The 25199-nt window shown below is 40.2% G+C and overlaps 1 protein-coding gene across 1 annotated transcript; it reads left to right on the top strand.

Annotated features, from left to right (window-relative positions):
• The first annotated feature begins 386 nt into the window (after positions 1-386).
• SLC39A8 (solute carrier family 39 member 8) lies at positions 387-20470 on the top strand. Its single transcript, XM_030449795.1, has 8 exons — positions 387-686; positions 7529-7697; positions 11321-11490; positions 12039-12161; positions 13322-13483; positions 15775-15982; positions 16531-16715; positions 19278-20470. Exons 1-8 carry the CDS (start codon positions 501-503, stop codon positions 19422-19424), a joined length of 1350 nt encoding a protein of 449 aa, XP_030305655.1. The 5' UTR covers positions 387-500; the 3' UTR covers positions 19425-20470.
• The last annotated feature ends 4729 nt before the right edge of the window (positions 20471-25199 follow it).

A 25199-nucleotide genomic window follows, 5' to 3' on the forward strand; every position in this document is an offset into this window, starting at 1 on the left:
TGGTCTGCGTGGTGTGGCCCTACCTGCATGTGCTCCTGGACCTTGACCTCCACCTATCCCACCTGGCATTCCCTGGGGCCAGAGCAGTGTGTGCTCAGAGAGACCCTGCACCTCCGGGGGTGCCACTGTGACCCCCCCCCAGCCCCCGGGGAGCCAGCAGAAATATCGCAGACTCCCGTTCTGCCCGCCCGGGGAGGGGCTGCCCCTTTTCTGTCGTGACACAGGGCGATGTCGTGCGGCCATCCCCGTGCCGACAGATCCAAGTCGGCATTCCCAGAAAGCTGGAGGAGCTGAGAATCAGGAGGGATGGCCAAGGGGGAGAGGCGTCCGCCCTGCCCCGCCCTGCGCTGCCGCCCGCCCCCTCCTCTCCCCACTACGCCCCCCGGGGAGGGGCTGAGTCCTGCGGGAGCAGCTCCCGCCCCGCTGAGCCCCGGCAGCGCGGGCAGAGGCGGAGAGAGACGCAGGGGCTGCCCGGGTAGGACTCACCGCCTCCCGCGGGGATGAAGATGGTGCCAGGCGGAGCCGACGTGCGGGGAGCTCCGGCCGCTTTCATCGACGACGTTCTGAGGGTCTTCGGGGCCAACCAGAGCCTGTCGGCCCCGCAAATCTCCGCGCTGCTGCACCGCCTGGGAGCCGGCCCGGCCCTGGGAGCCGTGGTTCCGCTGACCCACCTGCACCATAACCAGGTACCGGGGCGGCGGGAGGGGAGCGGGGCCGGGGGCTGCTCGGGCTCCGAGGCGGCGAGGAGGGCTGGGGTGGGAAGGACATCCCGGAGCGAGGGTGCCGGGCTTGGTGGGCAGCTCCCCGACTGCTTACATCTCATGGCTGTGGGGTTTCCCCACGCTGAAGAGCCCAAGGAGAGAGCAAAGTTCCCCCGAGGCGCTGGGATTGGGTTTCGGGAAAAAAGCTGCCGGTCCGCTGGTGGGGGAGAAGCTGCCACCCATTCATCCATCCCTCCATCCATCCATCCATCCATCCGGGAGGTGCTGTGGGATCAGTACACCTCCCGTTGCTTGGCTCTTGGACTGGCACTTCTCCTGAGTAAATAGAGAAGGAAGAAAAGCACAAAGAGTGTGAGTGAGAACCAGCTGGAGATTCCCCTCCGAGGGCTGCATAAGCAAATCTTCAGGACTTGTTAAAATACAGCTGTCATGTGGCAACTCTGACGTGGTCAGAGACATGGCTACTACGTGAAGAAACATTTTCTGAAATGTCCTCATCTTCTAAGCAGAGTGTACACCCATCAATTCATCAACTAAAAGCTGATTAGAAGGATGAAGGATTTACTGACTTAATATCACTCACTTCTCATGGAGGTATTTTACCCCCTTTAATGTCTCCACACAAAGCTCAGACCTCATTGCTACTTCTAAAGTCTGTGCCATTTCATCTCCCTGTGGTGACCTAGGCTAAAGTTTGTTCCCTCCAAGGGGAATTTTGAGGCTGGTGATCTTCTTATGGTCAGGAATCAGGGACATGAAGCCAGTCACAAAACTGAAAGCCAAGCAGGGGTGAGTATTTGCTCTGGTTTGGTTCAGCTCTATGAAAAAGAGGCTTCTAGGAATCTTGACAATTTTAAAATTATTATTTTTTACATTGGTAGTAGTAGCTCTTCTGCTTGTTCTGTGAAGGCACCAACCCCCTCCCTATTATTTTAGAAATGATGTCTTTACCCTCAGCAGAGGTTTAATTGGGAGTTAATGGCACTGAAATCAATGGAGTATTCATCAGTATGAGCATGGCAACACTTGCCACTCACTGCTTTCCAATCTCACCAATTGAAGACTGTTCCAACACAGTTTAGGAAAAACATAAACATCCCCAGCCACAGATGCTAAATACAAGTTTACAGTTATGAATATGGCTATGAGAAGGAGCATTCTTTAGAAGGGCACAGAAATGGGTAGATTCTTCAGTCCCTCAGGTTCTCCCTCTGCAAAAGCACACGTAGCCCTCGTACACAGATTTTGGCACAGGCTACAGAAGGAAAAAAAACGTAATGCTCTTTCTGCTACTGCAAATGCATGTTCCTCATAAGGCATTTGAGGTTTAACTGAAACAAGTTTTTTTTACAGGCCTGTTCTAGTGTCTACTTTGAGTATCTAGGATCCTTTACTAAGCTGTGTATACTTTTTTGCTGAGCTATTTGTATTCTTTCTCAAAGCTGTTCTTAGAGCTGCCCCATCAGTCAGTGCTGTATGAGCAAGTGCATTTTACCTCCTGGCTTTTGATCCCTCGTGGCCCTTAGGTCTCTCAATGGTGCCTGCAAATGCAAACTCATCCCAGTAAACCACACATGACCATTTTCAAACTCTGCCATGCTTTGTGCTTACAAGTTGATAATTCAGATTATCTACCAGAAGACACAAAGTGGCCTGAACCTAACTATGTGTCTTGGAAGGCACCAGAGACCTAAGCTGTGACCAACTCTCCACAGAGGAAAGTGAAGAATTCTGGAAGAATGATTCAGTTCTTTCCCAGATGGGCTGAATCCTCCACTCAGGCTGCATAAAGTTCTATCTGTAGGAGGCAACGAGGTTTATCTTAAACTTTCAGTTCTTAACTCCAGTGTCCAGAACTACTGGGATGACTCCCACACCTTTCTTCCAATCAAGATAACACACCCCTGCTCTATCAGCAACTCCCTTGCCCAAGCATAAAGCAGTTTTCAGTGGAGAGCTGGTCTGTAATGAATAGGTGATACAGCACTTCAAAAACTAGCAGGAAGGAACAGGTTCTGTTGGCTTTATCCAGCATTACTCTTTCATTTTAATGTTCAATTAATAACAGTTTTGGTAAGCCTATTAATAGAGAAGATCCACCAGAAGCTCCATTTGCTTAAAGATCTGAGAAGATGATGCATTTGCTTAAGAAGATCCATTTGCTTAAAGATTGTAAGAGTCTGGATGCCTAAGCCTGAACATGGATGGTTGCTTTACTTTGATTCCAGGTTGACTTAAAGAGAAAAAAAAAAAAAAAAAGACTTGAAGTGATGATGATGGTGTTTGAATGTATAGTTGTATAGGCATTTATGGTAACATATGATATCCATGAAGGTGCTAGGTTTTTTCCCTGTAAAAGGCAAAAAAACCCCAATACTTTCTTTTGAGTACAGTTTTGGAATTATTGATTCAACTGATTTTGGTTCAACTTTTGATTCTCCAATTCCTTATGCTTTTGGTCTCTTTTTTCCTGTCATCATGCACTTTTATAATTCTCTTTTGTTTATATTTCTTTGCTCTTAATTTTTTAACACCTTATCTTAATATATAAGCCAAGGCTTCCATGCAGAGAAATAAACAGTAAATCAAATACGGCCATAGAATTCCAACCCAATTTAGTCTTAACAGAATCAGAGATACAGTTAGCAATTCCAGTACAATAAATGGTGTATTTACTCACTCTGTATTTTACATTATTAGCAAGATGTAGAACCATGAAACTATACTTGCTTTTCTGCCACTTGGTTCATTGGAGTGTGATAGCCATGCATGTCTGTGCTGAAGGATTAAATTCCATGCTCAAAAGTTGGGGCCAAAAATGCATGAAAGGAAAACTGGCACTGGAAGGAAAGCTTCCTAACTTCACCTTTATTTTGTGCTTTGATGGAGTCAATAGGAGCTAAAATCATGCTCCAGTTTCCTTCTTTGACTTTTCCAAATCTATACATATGCCAGTCTAAATGTAATGCCTGAGTGCTGGGTCTTAATTTTCATTTTTAAAACATTTGGACAAAATGAAATTAGAATATTAATAATGAGACACAATTAATTTTCATCTCAAGATGGATCAAAAAACCAGCAACTTTTGTGTGTCAGACAGACTAGAACCACACTAGCATCTGCTTGGATTTTTTCTTTCTTTTGGTAGTGCTTCAGTAGTTACACCTTCAGCTTTTCAGAAGGAGGGAGGAATGGTCTGACAGAGTGTGGCTTATGGTCTTGGTCCAACATCATGAGCTGATGTTGCCTGGCCAGTGAGAAGATAAATAAGCTTTGTTGTTCTAACCTCTGAAGTGTCTTATTTCTACAAAACAGACATCTTTCAGCAGGAACAGCTGCCTTTAACACGTTGGGGGCGTGGGGGTGAAATCCCTGAAGCACACAAGTGCATTCAGTCAGTTTCATCTGGAGTGCTGCTAATTGAAAGAATGGTTGTGCCCTATCATCTGCTCCTTAACTGTGCTGAGTGACAGAATGGTGTCAGCACAGCCACACTGGATGTGTTAATTTGTTACAAGTGAGTCAAGGAACTCGTGTCTCTACTGTGCCTTATCCAGGCTCAGGCTAAGAAAAAAAAATTTTATATATATATATATAAAATCTGGTCAGATAAGTATTCACTGCATTGTTTCTTTGCTATGGGTGCTGGGTGACCCCACTGCTCAGCCCTGGCACGGGCCAGGATAAATAGGATTTAATCTGGGAACATCTAGAAACTTCAGTCCAGGTTGCGGCTGGGTATCCTAGTACTTCACACATGGAATGTTGCAGATAAAAGAAAGGTAAAGCAGAGATAAGAACAGGGCAGAAGATCAGAAAAGCGACTGAAGCATTACAAGATGGTTGATACTGTAGCATTTTTTGGTCAATCTTCCAGTAAGAGGTCCTCCCTGCAGTTTTTGTATCTGAGCACTTATCCCTTCCTTTCCTTCAGAGGCTGTGAGGTGTCATCTGCTTTGCATTTATAAATACAGTAGTATGAAGAGATTCTAGGTAGCTTGGCTCTTAAAAAAATAATTCCATATTGTTCAGTCATTTTTAGGAGAGCCTTACCTGAAGAGAAGTAAATATCTCTTTGAATAACCTGATTGATTGTTTATTTTTTTTAAAGTCTTGAATACTTTATTATTATTATTATAATACACAATACTTTGTAATTGTGTACATTTTGCTGATCTAAGTCCTCCCCAATTTTGATGAAAGCATTTAAAAAATTTTTTTACAGTTGAGGACGTGACCACTGTGTAATTTATTTCTTGGAACTGATTATTAAAAGTGGGTGACAGTCACATTCCAGCCAATTCCCTCTTCTAATCTAAGGCTTACTGAATAGCAGGGAGAGACATGATGGCAGAATGCATGATCCAGGGTGTCACTCTCAGTCCCCCTGTTCCATGAGGTTGAATTTTCCTTCTGCAGAGATCAGCCACCACCCTTGTGAAATAAATAGCTTATGCCTTTTACAACACTGTGTCTATCTTCATGTATTTATCAGAGTTTTGCAGTGGGCAAACATGAGTTGCTCCAATCCAAGGCTTCAATTGGATTTAGTATTTTATTTACCCCTTTGATTGTGCTTCTGAACCCACACAAGCTTTCTTTTTAGCTCTTGTATGAATGGAGGAGTTTAATGAGGAACTGAGGTGACGTACAACAATTAATCACTTACCAGAATCATTATCCTCTGGGTTTGTCCCTGATCAAAGTAATAATAGTAATTAAATACAACGCTGTCTCTTCTCTTTGCATAAAGAGCTCTTGCTGTCTGATGGTATTTCTCAACCATTTGTTTGCATGGATCCAAATTTACAAGTCCCAAGTGTAGTGTCTGATTTATTTTCTCTGTAGTCTGTTTTCACACCTACAAAGAGGTTTGGATTTCTGTGAACTAACACTAATACTAATATATTAGCTTTTTAATCCCTTCTGCATATGTTAGTTTTTTAAAATACTAGTAATTCATTCTGTATTTCTATGAACAACTATGTCTAAGATGAATTATGTTTAACTATGTTATGAATTCTCAGCTTGTACTGGCTTGTTTTTTTAAAGGCTTTTCTCTGTAGCCTTCCAGAAGTGGCTCACTAAGCCAGTAATACAGGAAGCCCCACACTGAAGCTATTCCTTTTCCTTCTCTTTGTTTCACACTGGACATGTTAGCCATTTAAATTTGGCATTATTCCATAATGAGTTAACAGTTAAATGTAAGGCACATAACCAGTCTAAAAATCAGGCACATAACCAGTCTAAAAATCTCCAGAGGTTCATGTATTCAGTGATTTCTCTGTGCACTGCTTCCATTGAGATGAAGCAGAACAGCAGGCTTTAAAAACACATTTTCTGTTACTGAGCTGCATTTCTTTTACATGAGAAGCTTTGATATTAAAAGATGAAAGTATATGCACATTCCTTGTATATGTTTGAGTCTTTAAGGTCTCATGGTCTTAAAAAATCTCTACTTTCATTTAAGTAGAGGCATGCACCTGAGTGCTTTGCCAGACTGAGTCCTTCCACAGGAATGACAGAAATGTCCTGGATGTAATTTAGCTGAAGTCCCTTGAATTGGCTGCATGTTCCCCTCAAGCTAAATCAGAGACAGTCCCATTCAAATAAGTGTATGCATGCTTTTCACCTTCCAGTCAGTATTAGAAAAATATTTATTAACAGCTCTATTGAAGTAAATGGCTTGCAATGGCTTTGGCTTCTCTCTAGAAGAGATTTGCTTTATAAACAATAGTCTTGAATTATGGGAGGAGTGAAAAGAAAAGCTGAGAAAGTGGAAAGAGCAGGGAGTGACCATTTGTTCTGATTTTACTAAGGCTTCTGGGGCTCTGCTTCTGCAGCCACACTGAGATGTGCTCCAGGAAGGGTTATGCTCTAGCTTGATGCCACATATAGAAGAAAAATGTTTGGCTTTTTTTTTTCTTTCTTTCATCCTGACACTAAATATTGGTATGTGTTTGTGGTACAGCAATCAGCCAAGTTTGTTTCCACCTAAAAAAGAACACTTTCCTTAGTGATTGTTGTGGGAAATACTGAATGTGAATAAATAAACAGAAAGTGTTGGGTGAAAGACTTCAGCTGTCCCTGTAGAATGTTTTATATGTTTCATTTTTATGCAAATGTGTATTTTAAGATATTCCATGGTTTGTCTTTTATCTTTTTGGTTGAAAATAATGAACAGAACAACAAGCCCAGCCTCTGGCCTGGCTTAGCACTGCTAAAGTACATTTAGCCTTGACCCTTTGGTACTGTCACATCCTGAGCTGAAGGCAAAGTGAAGATCCCCAGGAAGAGTTTTCCTCATAGGAGTATAGGATGGGTTTTGAAACAATGTTTGCTGCTAACAAATACTGCTATAAAATTAATGAAACAGGTTGAGTGCTGCTGTCATTTAGACCATTTTTAAGCAGCTTATTTAGGGAATTAAGAGGCACAGTTGTGAAATGGAAGTGATTGCTTACATGAATAAGCAGTTACTGTAACAGAGATAATTTTATATTGCTGAGATTTTAACTGCAACTAGACTGCTCTTAATTATTTTGTAATTACATTAGATTTTAATTACTCTGAAGCCTTTTTTTGGTAAGCTGTAACTGTCCTAGTTCATAAGGTGTCAAGATTTGCAAATGTCTGTTTAAAACATGTTTCCAATATTTGTGATTTATTTTATTTAAAATACTTTGAATCATTTCTGCTTCCCATCAAGCAATATGTTTTGCTGCTGAAATTCTTGGCTTTCTCAGTGTATTCTTGTTTTGTTCTTTGTTAATGTATTAAGTTGGCAAAATCCCTTTTTGTTCCAGTGCTTGAGTGGTGAGGAAATATTTTCTTTGCATGGGATACCGAACACCAGTCACGTATCAAATTCAGGCTTCCCTACAATATGTCCTGCTGTTCTGCAACAGCTGATTTTTCACCCCTGTGATCATCAGGAAGACTTTGTGGATACATCTAAACCCCATCCCCTACAAGGTTAGTTAATACTAATAATTGCATTAATACTGCAACTGAAGTGAGGTACAGCAGTGTTTTTCTTAGCTTTCAAAGTATTAGTATTAATAACATTGATTAAAATAAGTGATGAGATTTATTAAGAATTATGGATCATCCCTACAACCCAACTGTCTCAGTGAATAATTAGAATTATATTTGATTAACCACTGAAACCATGGCATCAATTTACCATGGCTGTTCTAGATTGCTTATACATGGATCCATATCATCAGGAAGTCCATGATATCTGCACCAGAGGGGAGTATTGCTCTTTCTCTTTTATTTTTTGGGGGCTGTTTAAGTTGGCTGTACATTGAAAGCCTGACCCACAGCAAACCTCCTAAGCTATTTAGACCATCCCTCTGGTTTTTCTTTTATCCTGCTAGCTCAGAAGCACTGGCCAGGAGCCAGATAAGAAAAGTAGCCTTCTGCCCCTCCCTCAGCTACAGCACAAGAAATCTGCAAGGCCCATGCTCAGGGCATTTTAAAACCATGAAGTGTATGAGGTAGTGACACCTCTTCTGCAGGGAGAGGCACAGAAAGGCCCAGTGACAAATGCAGATGTTGATTGATGCAAACCCTCACACCATCACCACAGGAAACCTGCACTGTGGCACTGCTGAGATCAGCTGAGTGCAGATACTGCCCGGGAAGCAGAACCCTCTATACGTATTTCCAGATGTGCTTATGGGAATTTTCTGCCCAGGGACTCCTGCACACTTAATATTCTGCCTTCCAGAATATGAATTGACAGGACATAGGGAAGAAATTAGCACAATAAGCTTTACAGAAGAGCTACTTGTAATAAAAGTGCTGCTGAAGAAGAGTAGAAGTTAAAGGGCAACACATAGAATGTATTTTCCTTGGGTGTTGTATAACTTCAATTCCTTAAAAAAATTCCTTAGTTTCAACTAGCCCCTGTACTCCTGAGCCTTCCTGCATGATCTATGGAATGCCTAGGATGGGTAATATTTAATTTATTCTTTTGTTGTCTGAGGTTATTTAATCACTCATTTTAATTTTCTCATTCTTCCACTTAGGAGAAGTAAATGGGAAACAAAGTATCAACATGTAAAATCCCCAGTTCTTTGGGCCACCCAGACCTAGGACAGACTTTTAAAAGTAAAACTACATCTGTCTTCTGGCACCCCTAATCTCTGGTAAATCAGGAAGAAGAGAGCTTTTTTAGACCTTTTGTTAGTGAAGCTGACAGCACTGTGAGAGCTCAATCTCACCATTTGGTAACAGCCTGGTTTTCTGTGCTTCATTTTAAAGCTCCATTCTCCCACCTTTTTAGTCAATCCCTGATCTACACATGGGATTTCTGAATTTACTGTCTTTGCCTTTTGTTGTAAAGAGTAATTAGTACTGGCTTTTTATTGTAATTTTTGTAACTTGTTCTAATTTCCTGTGCCCGATGAATTAATTTGGGCAAGTATCCTGAATGCTTCGTATCTGATAAATGGGGATTTTCTTTTGTTAACTGAGTTTAAAAATTGTTTTGCACAGAATAGTGTGTAGGAGCTGGCTGTATGCTAAACTTAGAGACTTTTACAGTAATCCTCAACTGCAAACAGTGGTGTGTGACTCATGGTTGCATTGGAAGCCCATTTGTTTATGAGAGATTTGACTTCAAATATACATTTACAGGCTTAATTGCAATTTATTTTAATGGAAATTAATCTCCTGTGGAGCTTAGTGATCTACCCAGATCTAGTTGTGTGGGCTTCCCTCTCTCAAACATGGCAAATGAATGTTCTGATACAATTTCACCTGCTGCAAATGCTTTTTAAAATGTTTTTAATGCTTCCTGCTCCTGACATAATGTACAATTCATTAGGTATAAAAATTGTGACACTGTGGCAAAAATGTAGTAAACAAAGCAGAGCCATCCGGGCTGCAGGTGAGGAATCTAGTTAAGCATGTTTGTTGATTGCCTTGCAGGAAAGTTAAACTGCAGATTGTAATCTGACCTCTGAGTCTCTGCTAAACAGACAGGAACTTATGGTAACTTCTCTGCATAGAATCATAGAATTGGCTGGGTTGGAAGGGACCTCAGAGATCATCAAGTCCAGTCCTTGAACCACCATTGCAGTTCCCAGCCCATGGCACTCAGTGCCACATCCAGGCTCTTTGGAAAGATCTCCAGACACGGAGAATCCACTACTTCCCTGGGCAGCCCATTCCAATGCCTGATCACCCTCTCCAGAAAGAAATTCTTTCTCATCTCCAACCTAAACCTCCCCTGGCACAACTTGAGACCCTTTGTGCCCTCTTGTCTTGCTGAGAGTTGCCTGGGAAAAGAGCCCAACCCCCCCCTGGCTCCAACCTCCTTTCAGGGAGTTGGAGAGAGTGATGAGGTCTCCCCTGAGCCTCCTCTTCTCCAGCCTCAACACCCCCAGCTCCCTCAGCCTCTCCTCATAGGGTCTGTGCTCGAGTCCCTTCACCAGCCTGGTTGCCCTCCTTTGGACCTGCTGTAAAGCTTATAAAGATGCAACTTGCTGGGTTACACCAAACTGTTCTCATACAGCCAGCATTATGCTGGCTTTGATCATTATTAGTAGTTAATTTTTCTGGACAGCCCCATTGTCTGTGTGGATAACTGTGATGCTGAGGCATCACTTGAGGCAGTGCTGCAGTGCAACCTTTCAAGCTTCTCTCAGTACTCACAGGGGGGTGAGATGTGACTGGGAAAAAAAGCAGCCACGCATTAAATGCACAACTTTGTGATGCTTGTGAACCACAATAGCACCCACAAACCCTCACTCTCCCAACCCATCATTCAGTCTCCAGAATAATTATGGTATGGCTTTGAACAAATGCCTGTGTCTGAACTCTAAACACCTGACACTAAGCTTATGGTGAAGGAAACCAAGCTATGGTGAACCCTGGTGCCTCTGCCACTTCCCAGGGTGGGTTCTCCCCACTCTATTCCTAAATCAGATGTCCATCCTTTTGAGCCTAGAACCTCTTCTTGTTATATGCTTTCATTTCTCTATTATCATTGTCTCTACTAGCAGCTACTTGCCACCCCACCTGTTTGATAAGCAGTGTTGGGCAGTGTTTTCAGCCAGCAGAGGTACTTTGAATTAGAGGAGCAGTGTTTGAAGCAGGAAGTTACCATCTCAGGGTGGTCAGGAAGGATTTTTGGATCCTAGCATAGCAAGGACAGCAGATTTTCTACCTTGGAGTTCCTTAGGAGTAAATGACAATTCAATCTAACCTGGAAGCAGTAGGAAGTTTTGTCTATGCTGTAGCTACTTGGACCACTGCCCTAATTAAACCTTAGTTTTTACTCTCCACTGACTGTGGAGAGACCTCATTTTTGCTAGCAGCAGATAGGCTATCCCAGATCTTATATAGCATAGTTTCCATTTTAATATGGCAGTCCAAGACAGTGTTTCCAGAGACTCCCTTTCTGCAGGTATGCATCTTCAGTATTTATGCATTTTAAGATTTTTGTATTTGTGAAGTGTAATTTCAACCAGACAACTACTCTTTTTTTCCCAATTCCATGCCAGTTTAGCTGTTAGAAAAATCCCAAGCAGCCTGAAGTGGGTGATATACTAAAATATGTTCTATTTCTGCTTGTTTATCCACAGTTTGGGGATTTGGGTTCCTGGCTGTGACTATCATTAACTTGGCTTCACTTTTGGGATTGATTTTAACTCCCCTGTTCAAGAAGTCATATTTCCCCAAGGTTCTAACCTATTTCGTGGGCTTGGCCATTGGTACTCTCTTCTCTAATGCAATTTTCCAGCTCATCCCAGAGGTAAGCAAGGCATTATTTGGTTTACATCCTGGTTTCTACAATGAATTAACTGTGGAAACATGGTGCAGCAGGGTTCTGTGTATGGGCTGCAGTCTATGAGGAGTTGTGGGTGGGCTTCACTGCCACCAGCTACCATGCTTTTCTGTCTGAGTGAACAGAACCACCAGAACAACTAGATCTAAGTCTAGTTGTGCCATGGGCTGTTCTACTCTATTGGTCTATTCTTTATAGAGAGAAAGAGAAATGCATTGGATAAAATCCTGGTGAACTTTAAATGGCTACAGGTTATACTCTCATTGTCTTGCATGTCACTGCTACATACTACATGTGAAGTTCTGCTGAGTTTAAACACTGTTAACATTTAATCCAAACCTTACAAGTCTAAAAAGATGAGGATCTTTCAGAACTTGAGCCTCATGGAAACTCATGGTTGGTAGAGAGACAGTCTATATTTTAGAGGAGTCTGTGTGTGCTGGATGTTTGTTTGCTTTTCTGAAAATGTGCTAAGATTACAGACTAATTTGCATTGCTTTTTTATTCACTGCTAGGCATTTGGGTTTGACCCCAAAGTAGATAACTATGTTGAGAAAGCAGTTGCTGTGTTTGGTGGATTCTATATTCTCTTCTTTGTGGAAAGGATTCTTAAAGTGATATTGAAGATCTATAACCAGGTAATGAAACATATCACCAATTCAACAAGCCTTGCCCTAAAGTACCTGTTATATGAAGTACTTGATAGTTTAATAGAATGTGAGTTTTTTCCATTTTTATCAGAGGCATCCAGCCTTCCTGCATGTTCTGATATATTGGATTTTAATCCATACGGGCAGTAACTCCATTTTTTGAGGGAGTTACAAGCAGAGCTGGGAGTAGCATCCAGATGGGAGTGTGGTCTGCTGTCACTGGCTTATGCTGCATGTAGTTGCTCTCAATAGCCAAGGGGCTGATGTGCTAGCTAAGTGTATCAGAAAAAAGTGGAATTAAGTAAAAGCTGGAAGGAATGGAGTCTGTCCCTACAGCTCCCCTTTGGGCAGGAGAAATCAATGTGACATAGATGCATTCTTAGTCATCTGTTAAAGTGTAACTGTGCTGTCAGTGCCTGAACCTCACCTTCAGTAACTTCAGCTCTGTTCTCCATGTACACAGAGCTGCTTTAGTGATGCTGCAGTTACCTGGACTGCACAGGGCTCTGCTTTATACCCAGATGTCAGAGGACTTGTTTTCTGTGTACTGACATGCAGGAGGCTGAATTTGTCTCAGAAAAGGGCCTCTCAACATCTTTGGTTCTCTCTGCTCATGTCTTATGAAGGGAACTGTTCAGTCTTTTTACACTTACCTCACTTAAAGAGCCTCCCTTCCAAACTGTTGCTGATACTGAAGATTATGAAGATCAGCTGTCTCTTGTTTGGGAAAGTGGGAACTGCAGAAAAAAAATGAGAAGGAAAAAATGAATTTTCCCTTTATATTTGGGAACGGTTGATAAAGAGTAATAAGCTCTATTTAACAATCAGCCATGAAAACCCAGCAAATGTTGATTACATGCTCAAGTTTTTACCTTGGGAGATTCTATATAAAGTATAAAAATGAAAAATCCCCACATGTATTCTCATAACTAAAAGTAAGAAATAAATTAGGAACTTAGTTATGTTTGGAGTTCATTTAAACATTAAAATATTTACTGCTGCCCATTTTTACATTTCTTTGGTACTGAGAGCAAGGCAGCATGAATATGATGCCACTCCCCCTTGTCTTCTTTTGGTCTCTTATTTTCTGAAGTTTGTTATTTTGCTTCTGTTTTAATTAGCTACCTACTTATTTATCTGTCACCTAGACTGGCCATAATGACTCTGGTGAGCAGAATTATTCTCAGGATAAGAGTAACCCACCCAAACCACTACCATCCAGCAATGGGGGGACGTGTTATGCCAACTCAGCTGTCATAGAGAGCAATGGAAACCTGGGTTTTGACAGCATCAGTGTGGTCTCAGCACAGGTATGAAAAATCTATTTATTTATTTATCTCTGTCAATTATATCAGCATATCTGAGGGGAGAGTTAATGTAAATTTTGATTTGTTTCTCAAGTTTGTGTTAAGGTCTTGCTTATAACTTGCTTGAGAGTGATACTGTGTTTGTGTTGCATGATCTATATTGTGTTCCTGACTACGTAAAGCCAGAAGTGTAAGAAACTGATTCCTCTGAATCAATGACTAATGATGGAAACAAATACAGTAACTTTCATGCAGTAATTGTGAGCATTTTGAGGGCTGGTCCAGGATATTTGGATACTGTGGGAGTTCCAGAGGTAGTATGCTGAGACAAAGCCATTTGTCCTGGTTTAAGTCTTCTTGTCTTTCAGATTTGCTCTGTATTTCTCTGTGTTTGTTTTCATACCACAAATACTACTTCCTTTTCTGTAAGAAGCAAGTGGAAAAGCTGGTGTGCTGCTTTACTCTTTTCCCTGGATGGGCAGGAGCATTACTGTCCCTTACTGAAGAAAAACCCAAACTCATTCTCTGATGGCTAAGGAAGATTTTTTTCATAGTTGAGATTTCTCCTTTACCACCCATACTCTTTAGCCAGTAATTTGGTTGTGGGGAGCAGGAGAGGAAGCCCCAGGCAGTCCCTAACAGCCAGGGGAGAATCAGAGTTGTACATGGACCTTGAAGCCTCATGGGGCATTTGATGCACACATCAAATCAGTCTCAAGTACTGAATTGTACTGGTCCTTGCTCCACAACTGTCATGAAGTACTGTGGACACTGGGCATTTTAAAAACTAGGAGAAAAATGGCTAATAATTACAATTGCATGGCACTAAGAATTAGTGTGAGTGTCCCTGAACTGTCTTTTGTAGATTTATAAAGCAAAAAACAAACAAAAAAAAAAGGCAAAACCCCAAAACCCCTCCACTCTATAAGGGGACAGTCATCTCTAGTCATATGGGTGTTGGTTTTTCTTCTCTGTTTACCAGAATTTTAATCTGGACCTACTTCATTACTATGTTTTGGATGGCCATCTGCTTATTCATACATAGATATAACAAAACAGTAGGGTGTATTATAGTAATAAAAAGTAACTGTAGCATCTATTTCTAGTAACTAGTGCTCATGATAATGAGGTATTGTAGATCACCCCAAGATCCTTTATAAGCAATACTCATACATCTTCTTTTACATCCAGTCTTGTCTTGAAGAGCTTCCCTTCTACTTCCTGTTCTTATAAAAACTCATGCTTTTCATTCTTTCTTTCTTTCTCTTTCCCCAAAGCCAGGAGAAGAATGTGTTGAATGAAAACCTCCTGAAATTAAACTGTGTAAAATTCACTCTGGAGCCCGGAGTGGCTGCAAAGGAAATCTCAGGGACAGGTAGCCCACTGCTGATACAGAAGGTGGAAACAAAAAAACCATCATTGCTCTTTTCCTTCAGGCAGGTTCAGAGGGGCCAGGTAGACTTCAGAGTCATTAAGGGGCAGGGGAGAGCCAGTGTGGCTCAGGGGAGAAGTGTATGCAGACATACATACATGTACAAATGTATATAAAGAATATATGTGAGAATATATGTATAAATTCCTTCCCCTTCTGAGAGAAATGAATGAGATCCCTGGTGTGTCTGTGTGTTGCAGTTTTATATTAGCCTGTTGTTTTCATGCTTTGAGCCATCAGCTCACCCAGTTGGAATTTACCAACTGCTGGTTTTATTAAACATGCACTTTGTAGAAAGTAATTTGGATAAGAGGACTCGACTGTCATTGCCCCAAATTAGAAAGAAAGTTTATGGAGTGTCTGGATGTGTGTCTGTATTCACATGTACCTGGCTGTGTCTCTGAGAGCATGAGGAGCACCTGGCAGTTTGGAACTGATCTAGATGTGTTTTGGGTGGGTAATGCAGATGCTGTCACTCACTGTCATCAGATCCTTCTGACTGCACATGCTTAACAGAGGTGGCTGAAGGGACTGTGAGAAGCTGTGGCACACTCCCAGTCTGATGGAGACTCCAGAGAGACATTCAGACCACTAGGTCTGAACTACCTCCTGTCTCAGCTGATGGGCACCCAGATGAGGAGGCTTTGTGGTCAGAAAGGCAGCTGCCTGGCATGTTCACTGGCTGAAACAGAAAACATTTCCTCCTCCTACCTGTGCCTTTTTCTTCCTGGCCCAAGCATTTGGTCTCCATATGCAGTAGTGCTTCAGGTTAAACTTGGGCTTTTTAAAGGCAAAAGTGTGATTAGTTGGCTTCTTTATTCAGTGTTTCATGCAATTCCTTTATTGTCTTCTTTTTTTCCAGGAAGAAGCCACTCAGAGCCATTTATGCAGGTGCCTTAAGGGGCGTCCACTGTCAAAAATTGGGACCATTGCTTGGATGGTAACACTGAGTGATGCTGTTCATAACTTCATAGATGGTTTGGCTATTGGTGCTTCCTTCACTTTGTCTCTGTTTCAAGGGCTTAGTACCTCCATAGCCATCTTGTGTGAAGAGTTTCCTCATGAGCTGGGTAAGGGTCTCCACTCAACGTGGTGTTCTCTGTGGGAATCACAGCTCTAGGAGGTCGTGCTGGCCAAAGGCTGACACGGTTTGAAAGGAGTTTTAGACAAATTCCTGGAGAAAAAGATTCACCAAAAAAGCTTTCCAACCACCAAAATACACATCTAGCACAGGAAGTTCCCAAGGGCAGGTGGGTGGAAGCTGGGAATGTGTATTGGAGAGGTATTAATTGTCCTATGCTCCATACACTGTTGTAGTAGTTTTTAGGGGGTTTTAGGTTGTTTTTTGTTTCCTTTTAAAATCATGATAGGTAGTTCTGTGTTCCTCTATTCTTAGCTCAGCTGTGCATCACATAATTGCTTTAGAATGTTCCATTACCTTAGTCCTGAGGGAAAATCCTCATCATTTACCTGAATGGAGAAAAGCTGCAAAAGTTCATAGTTTGCATACAAATCATGTCTTTTCTTTAGAATTCCTTTGAAAACAGAAAATAATCCCAATACTGTGTTCTTAATTTGTTTTTCTTTTTTTTTCTTCTTTTTTTCTTTGTCCTCTTAGGTGATTTTGTCATCTTGCTGAATGCAGGAATGAGCACTCGGCAGGCTCTGGTTTTCAACTTTCTGTCTGCATGTTCCTGTTACATTGGCTTGGCTTTTGGGATATTAGTAGGCAACAACTTTGCTCCTAACATCATCTTTGCTGTAGCTGGTGGAATGTTCCTGTACATCTCCCTGGCAGATATGGTGAGATATAATTTCATTTTCAGTTACTTATTTTTCTGCTAGAAAACAAAGTCTGCAGGAAGCCCCTCCACTAGGATTTAGTGTTTTGTCCCTCTCACACCAGTCACCTACTTATTCTGTGTTAAATAATCAAGTGTACCCTTAATGGAGGTGCATAAATAATTATGCTTATTCCTGTAGCATGAAAACCTTTCACTTCACAAACAGGACTGATCAGGTTATTGCTGCAAAGGAGCTTGAGAGCAAGACAAGCTTGTCATGAACTTGGGTTGTTTTCACCTAAAAGTAAAAAGTGTAGAAATATTTTGTCTTGGCATTTTGAAGTGGCAAAGTATTTTGCTTACTATTTAAAAGGTTCTTTGTCTATTTAAACCATGTTTTGAAAGAAAAGAAAAAAACAAAAAAAAGAGAAACTAAATATTTAGTTTTGAGTTGAATGAAAGGTGTTCTGTAGGCAAAGTTTTAATTTTGGGGTTGCTTAACTGGAAACACTCCCAGCCCCAGTTTCTTGGTTCAGACTAAAAAAAATGCTGAACTCCATTCATAGCACTTGGTCTGTCATGTATTTTTTTTAAGTGTACTAGAACTTATGAGCAAAATCAACTGTGGCAAGACCTAGATCAGATTTAGATGCTGGGAAATGAAATCTGGATTCACACAGTTGGCAAGATTCCATAATTCACTCTTACAGTGATGGTTTATCTTAAAATGGGAGACACCTTTAAGGGACTTTTATTATGTTTAATTCAGTGCTGTGAGAACAATGGCAAAGATGCTTGCACCTGCCACATGGCAATATATTTATGTGTAGGAAGAGTGAGGCTTGAATTAGAAAAGATTTTGAGATCCCAGTTTGGTTCTGTATGTGTTTAACAACTGTCATACAGTTATAGCTATTTCATTAAACACTCTTAGTTTAGGTATGATCACATATGTATTAATAATAATGTTGTATGAACAAAACAAACAGTTTATTTTACAAGTTTGCAACACCTTAATTGGTAATGCTTTTAATTTATTTTCCCTCTTGTGTAATGTACAGTGGTGTACTCAGCTGTCATGTAACTCATTGTGTAGAGGAGCTCAACTTGAACTTGCTGTTAAACCTCTCAAAGGAGGTGACATAATTTTCTCTGTATCTGTTGTTCTGTTCTCTTGTTTCTCTCACCCCTCTCCTTTTAAAATCTCTCCTTTTATAGGACTTTGGTTCCTCAGTTACCTATCTGCATTTTTCTTCCACCTGGAAGTCTGAAATAGGGTAGCCCAGTGCTCTCTATACAGATCTGGCTTTCTGCTTCCTCTTCTGATCTTCACATACTTGTGGTTTGCTTGTCCAGCAGCAGGTAGGATTAACTGGACTGTCACTCCTTCCTGCTTTCCTTTTTGCTCTTATTTTTCCTCTTTTCTCCTCCAGCATTGGCATAACACCACCTCTGCCAGTAAGAACACTCTGTGGTGTGGCCTTGGGAATGTGAGAATGTGTAGAGTGAGGTGTGTGCACCAGTGAGCCTGGCTCTGTGGCATGAAGCTGATCTGGTTTGTTGGTTTTGCCTCTTGTGCAAGAGGATTACTGAGCTCTGGAAAGATTTCTGGGGAGGCCTGGCCACTTCCCACTAACCTAAGTCTGGTCTTCAAGAAGTGCACTAATTTCAATGGTTTTTTTTTGCTTCATGAGGTCAAAGAAAGGTAGAGCCTCTGAGCCACCCAGCCTGAAGGTTTCTGAACTAACACTGAAATAAACAGTTTTCATGGCATTCTGGCTTCACTACTCTCAGAGCCAAAGGAGAGGAGTTTAAAGCTTATTTGAGTATGTCTGTCAAAATCCACTGCAGTTGACCTTCTCTGTAGTAAACATGTCCTGAATCACCCCGTACAGGGAACTTTATTGCCAGTGGCCTTCTGTCATTACCCCCCTTGACTCTGGGAGGAAGTATCTTTGTTTCTGCAGTTAACAGCAGATCACTCATCCTTTGCTGTTGTGTTGCCATGGAATGATGAATCCCTTCCCTGCACTGTAACCTAATACTGCATGTGTTACCCCAGCTTCAAAACATTCTTCCTGGCCTGCCAGAGCTCCTATTTGTAACAGATTTCTTATTTCTTAGGGGTTGCCTATGTTTTCAGCTTCATTTGCTTACAGATAAAGCAAAAGAATCCTACTCTTCCATTACTTGTACAAGGATTTCTCTACTGATGCTAGTGCAGGAAGAAACACAACGTTTAGAAATACAAGGGCAGCTGCTGCTAGCAATATGTGGACCAACAAATGGAGGCTAGGAGACTGCTGGAATCAAAAGGAGGGAATTTGTATGAGAAAGAACCAGACAAAATCACAGTAGAGAGGAACAAAACTCCATTTCCTTTTACCACTCCTGGTGAAGTGGATTTTCAGGGTAACTAGTGACCTGTTCCTGTGACTGCCTTCACCCTCTGTTAGTTCTAACATTCAGTCCAAAGTAGCAATATGGTTCAGGTCTAAATGCCTTAAGTTATGCACGCTACCACGAGATGGCAATACTTACCTAAAAAATCTTTTTTTCTTTTTTTTTTTTCTCTCCCCAGTTCCCAGAGATGAATGACATGCTGAGAGAGAAAGTGACAGGCAGGAAGATGGATCTCACCTTCTTCCTTATCCAGAATGCTGGTTTGCTCACGGGCTTCACTGCTATCCTGATGATCACCCTGTATGCAGGGAACATTGAACTGTGAGGCAGGAATCAGTACTGAAGACATCAAGTAAATTACAAAGGGAAGACACTTGAAATCCATAAAGGGACATTCATTTAATCTACTTGGGTTTGAGACAACGACAAGTCCCACCCTCTCCCCCTTGCTCCAAATCCAGGAGATTCTTGCTTTAGGGATCCAAACAGCAGGAGCTGTCAAGTTCTGCTCTATGCCAAAGAACAGATTCTCATATTTTTTATTTCCACTTAAAATTATAAGACAAAGCTGAACTGTTGTTGAGAAAAGATCTTACTTGGCCAGTAAAATGATGCAGTCAGACATGCAACTGCATGCAGCTCCAGACCAAATGAAAGCTGAGGTCTGCAAGGAAGAAGCTAATTGAAAAGAAAATAATGGACTCTCATCTCCTTTACAGACTGATGTGATGAAGGCAAGCAGTTCCAAAACTGGTTCATTTTCATGACTGCTGTGGCAGGGTTTGTCTGTAACACCCCCACTCCCCTTCTGCTCCCCCCCTCCAAATAAAATCAGGGTGTGTACTAATGAAGCTAAGATTTTGAATTCCTAATTAATACTGGAAGGAAAGATACCAGTTACTGCTTTTGATCTTTTCTCTTTGTAAGTGCACTAGGGAATTGTTGATTTATTTTGGGAACCACTTGCTTTTAATTAGAGGGAACCTGTGTTAAGTTTATGGCAATTTATCAACAATATATTAGAAACACTGAGTATTTTTAAAATGTTCAAGTGTTTTTTAATTTATGAAAATGATCCTGAAGTTTAAAGTTCAACAATACCCCTTTTAAGAATCAGTATTTTGAATTAAATTTGTTAAGTTGTTACTGTTAGTTCTGCAAATGGAATTTAGGGAAAAACCTGATAAAATCAGCATTCAAGTAAGCTTTTTTGTAATTTGAATAATTTTTTGTGTGCAGTTGGGTGAAAGTAAGTGATAGTTAAAATCACATACATGAATTCTTATCACAATCTGTTGCATGTAAACTTTCTAAAATCATGGTTATATGTATGAGTTCATCCAAAATAAACGATTCAGCTACTCTGGTGTCTTAAGATGTGTGCAAGGAAATTAATTTTAAAATACCTGAGATTTCAGTCACTGCTAATCTTTGAAGGAAGTGCTGCTATCCTCCAACAAATAACTTTTTTCAATTATTTTTAGGAAACTTTTACAGCTTTAGAGAAGGTACTGTTTGTCAACATATTTCCTGGCAGTAGGAAGGGACAAATCTTTTATTTTTAATTCACTGTTAAAGTGTATTTTCTATCAGGTAACGGATCTATTGCAATATTTTACCTGAATCTCATCAGTAATTACATTAGAAAAGAAAAAAGCTAGAGGTGTCTCTTTGATAAAAATTAAAAAAAAAAAATTGCACAGGAGTTGTAAATTGTGATTCTATTTAATTATATTATATTTAAATGCTTTGTAAATGTTAAAAAGTAATTATAGTAGTCTATGATATTTGCTTTATGAAAAAAGCATTAATTAGCCACTTAATGTCCTCCAAGTTTCTGTGATTAAGAATCCACCCACTCCATATTTTTTCCCCTAATTCATTCTTTTGTTGATATAAGTTGGATATGAGCTGTATGCAAATGCTACTCTTGTGTATGTATGTTCATTGCCTTTTTAAAATCAGTTGATCATTCCTAGTTAATCAGATTAATGTAATAAGATGCCTGCATGGTACTTTTCACCTTTAAATCCAAATATTTTCCAGGGAGACTTGAGTTGATCTCCCTAAGGAGGAAAAACTGAGACAAACAAGTCAATGGAGTAACCTACTTTTGGAACACAGAGCAGATTAGTAGATGGAACAAAGTCTGGTTGTCAGGGTAGTGCTTTGGTGAGAAACCAGGCTGTCTTTTCTGCTAGTGGAACATTTAGTAGGTAAGAAAGCTTTTTGATTCCTGTATGAGTTGGTGTATCTGTAATAATCCTTGCTATTTTGTTTGTCCACTACATATGAAATGTATTTATTCCAATTCTAGGACTGGCAGTCATTTCCTAAATTTGCTGACATCTACAGGGAGGAAGAAGCATCAGCAAACACTCAAAAATTCTTGTTTTGTGACAAGACTGCAGTAAGTTACTCCCTAACTTAATTAAGGGCAAGACTTGTACACTTTATTTTAATGTCATCTGTAATACTGCTAATCTTTTGTACTTCTGTCTCTTCAGCCCTCTTTTCAATAGGTATGAAAATTCTGTGTATGATGTAATTTCAGAGGGATCTTCTATGCTTCTGTGTTTGTTTATTTGTTTAGGATTAATTATCTTGTATCTAGTATTAGATGTTATCTAACAGACACCTGGGAAGGTAGCTGTGTTAACAAGTGTCACAGGTTGTACAGTGTCTTAAACAGATCAATGTCATTAAGTTTACTCTTTTTTTTTTCCATGATGTAGTTCATAACCCCAGGCACACTTCAGTAAATTTCACTGAAGTTGGGGAAATAACCCCAACAGCACAACTCCCCCCACCCCTGTAAAACACACTGATGTAGGAAAAACAATTGAATTTGCAGCCAAAAGCATCCAAATAGCAATAAGTTCTTCTGATCCTTTGAAGAAGTGATATATGGAAGATTTAAATGATCTATGGAGGAAACCTGTCAAAGATGTGATATGGAATTGCTGTTTTAGATTTCAGACAAAAATGAACGGAAAATTTAAATTGGTACTTAAAGTTTAGGGCTATTGCTTTTGACATTTTGATGAGTTCTTAACTGAGTAGGGATTTAAGGCCTCAAACTGAAAATTTTGTCTCAACTGTAACCAGCTAAATTAAATACCAGCCCCATTCCAGCAGTGATATGGCACTTACTGTGCCCTTCTGGATGTTCAAGTATTGGCCCTGTTGTTCCATCAAGTTCTGCAGCCTATATGAAGCTTTGCATTGCCTCAGTTACCAGAGATACAGAAGCTCATCTGCATAGTTTAAAGATGACTTAAACATGCATAAATTACAGTCAGTTATGCTAATGTTAGCAGTGCAAACATGTTTGATACACACTGAGAATCAACTTCACGTGCTGATTTCTGTATCACAATCTGTAATTAATTTTTGAAGAAACCACTGAGCATAGGTGAATAGATTTAAATATCTGCATGTTGTTTTGTCTTCTACTGTTGCATTTCATTTGTGCAAATTTGAAGGTGGCTCAAGGCTGAGCAGGAAAATGTCTTTAGATTGTTTTTTTCTACTCCATGCAATTCTAATGAAGCCATTTTCAGGTGCACACAATGTTGAGCTGAGTTTTGACTTCTCACACAACCTTCTGCTAAACTTAGAACATGGATTGAACACCCATTGCCTTTAACTCTAGACAGTTATGTTAATCTTTCAGATTCCTTGAAACTTAAGCAGTTGGTGGGCTTTTGTGTTTTGAAGTCCAATGACAACTGCTTAGATGGAAAGCTGATTGTAAGAACAACAACAAGAGTCAAAATAATGTAAGAACAATATAACAAGAGACACAAATTCCCACCCTCTGCAGTTATGGGAGACAGTCAGCTGTGGTTGATTCCCTGGGTGTATTGATTCAAGAATTGGAGCCTGTGTGATATGTGCAAGAATGCAGAGATGCTGTGAGGCCATTTCCCAGAGGATCCAACTAAGTTAACAAGTCCTTAGTGGAAGTTTGACTACAGGAGAAGAGAGACAATTTGTCTCTAAAAATGCATGTTTCACATCAGAAATGAGAGCCATGTATGGGAAAGGCTACCAACTTGGATCAGCTTTCTGCAGGCAGTTTCTCTTTATGGGCTGGTAGGTGCCCATATGTATGCACACTCCCCAAATGCATATGGTAGCTCTTGAATTTTATTTTACTATAGTGTCCCAAAGTTTCCAAAGATGCTGCAGCTGCCTTATCAGCTCTTAAAATACTGATGCATAAGTTATCTTGGATTTGAGAAAAAGCTCTTCTCCTTATCTTGCAGTTCAATTAAAAAGGTACAGGTGTGACAAGCTGACAAAGGTTGCTAAAATGAAAACTAGACAGCAAGCCATGAGTCTGCCAGCAGTAGAGATAATGCACCAGTCACATGTAAGGTTACACTGTATTTTTAGTAATTTTTAGTAATTTTAGTAGTCCCAATGACATTTATTTTGTGTCTGATGTATTGTCTTTTTCCCCCCTCTAATTACAGTCCTTTTGAAGAAGATAATATATTTATATGTTTTGTAGTCCCTACTAGGATCAAAATACTTTATTCTCATATTAAAAAACTCCACAATTTCTACATCATCTTCCATTTTAAAGTTAAATGCTACAGCATTTCAGGTTTGTGCTAAGAATAGGAGATCCTGAATGGCACAGGAAGTGAACTGTGGGCAAGAAGTAGTTTGAGGACAGCATGTGAATTTGGGAGATAATATAATTCTCCATAATGTAGCTATTTACTGCTGCTCTGGGTGAAGGCACGATGGAAGACTGATAGGACTCAAATTTGATGTCCTTCAGAGATAAGAGGTCCTGACTCAAAGAACAAACAACTTCATGTGAAGACTGATACATTTTTCAAGGTAGAAGAGTAAATCAGAGAAGCAGAGCATAGGCAACTACAGTATCCTAAGAAGGGATCTGGATATCTGTACCATACTCAAAAACCTGTTCTGCTTTATGACTGTAATTTTCAGTCTTTCTAAGTGATAAAAGACTTTGGAAGAATCATTGATGCAGATGAATCTAAAGCCCTCTTTAAAAAAAAAAATAGTTACAATCAATCTATTGTTTTCCATAGCATTTGTGTACAATTTGTTAATGACACTGGGAGCAACACATGCATAAATGGGGCTTAATTTAAAGGAGGAGAGACAACTCTCCAGCAACAAAATCCCGATCTGGCATACATGGAAAAAATTAACATTTATGAATGGCTCTTACCTGAGATCAAAACCAAACTTCTTCTCAGAGACTCCAAAATCTGATCACCTCCATTTTGCTATCTCTGTTTTATCATGGCTTTCCCTCGTAATTCATAGTCACTGTCTCCTGATTGCAACTCCATGTATCCATCCTCTTCTTGGTTATGGTTTTATCATCTTAGGAAATACTGAGAAGGATCCCATCATGATTTTGTTTGCTAGTAAAATATAGCTGGACAGGTATTGCTGAAATTAACCACGTGGTATTCTGTGGAGTTGGTCTTGGCGTTACCTGTGTTATTAAGAAGAAAATAATAATTACTAATCCTGTTCAATACAAGCATTTTGTTATTAGGTCAGATTTTTTATTATGTAGACCAGTAGTTGTTCAGACAAAGATGAGAAGAAAATTTAGTTATATCCAGATGACCTTAGTCAATTGGAGAGATAGCAGCAGTCACCTCTGGATGGGCTGGTTCTCGGGAAGAAAAGATGCACAGTGGCATTTTTCTAGTGCCTAAGAGTGAAAAAAAAAACAACCCCAATCTAATTAGAACAAACGTGAAATTAGACTATATGAGTCAAGCATATTTAGTTAGTTAGAGAATCCCAAGTGGCTTTGATATCATTGTCCTAAAGGATACAGAATCTGCACTAAAATCCACTTTTCTGAAGCACGAGCTAATGGAGTTTTTGTACACTCAACAACAAAATACTGTCTAGAGAAAGGTAAATAATTTACAGGTTCTTTCTGTAAGACAAAAAAAAGAAAGATTGCTGCATTACTGATCTGTTTTTTGGGTTTTTTTTTTTTTTTTTTTGGCCCTGCAATGAATTGCACTAAGCTGACTTAATTATAACTAAAACTTTTTTTGAACATTTCTTTTATCTGGGAGAGAAT

The sequence above is a fragment of the Calypte anna genome, chromosome 4A, assembly GCF_003957555.1.
Source record: "Calypte anna isolate BGI_N300 chromosome 4A, bCalAnn1_v1.p, whole genome shotgun sequence".
Classification (NCBI taxonomy): Eukaryota; Metazoa; Chordata; class Aves; order Apodiformes; family Trochilidae; genus Calypte; species Calypte anna.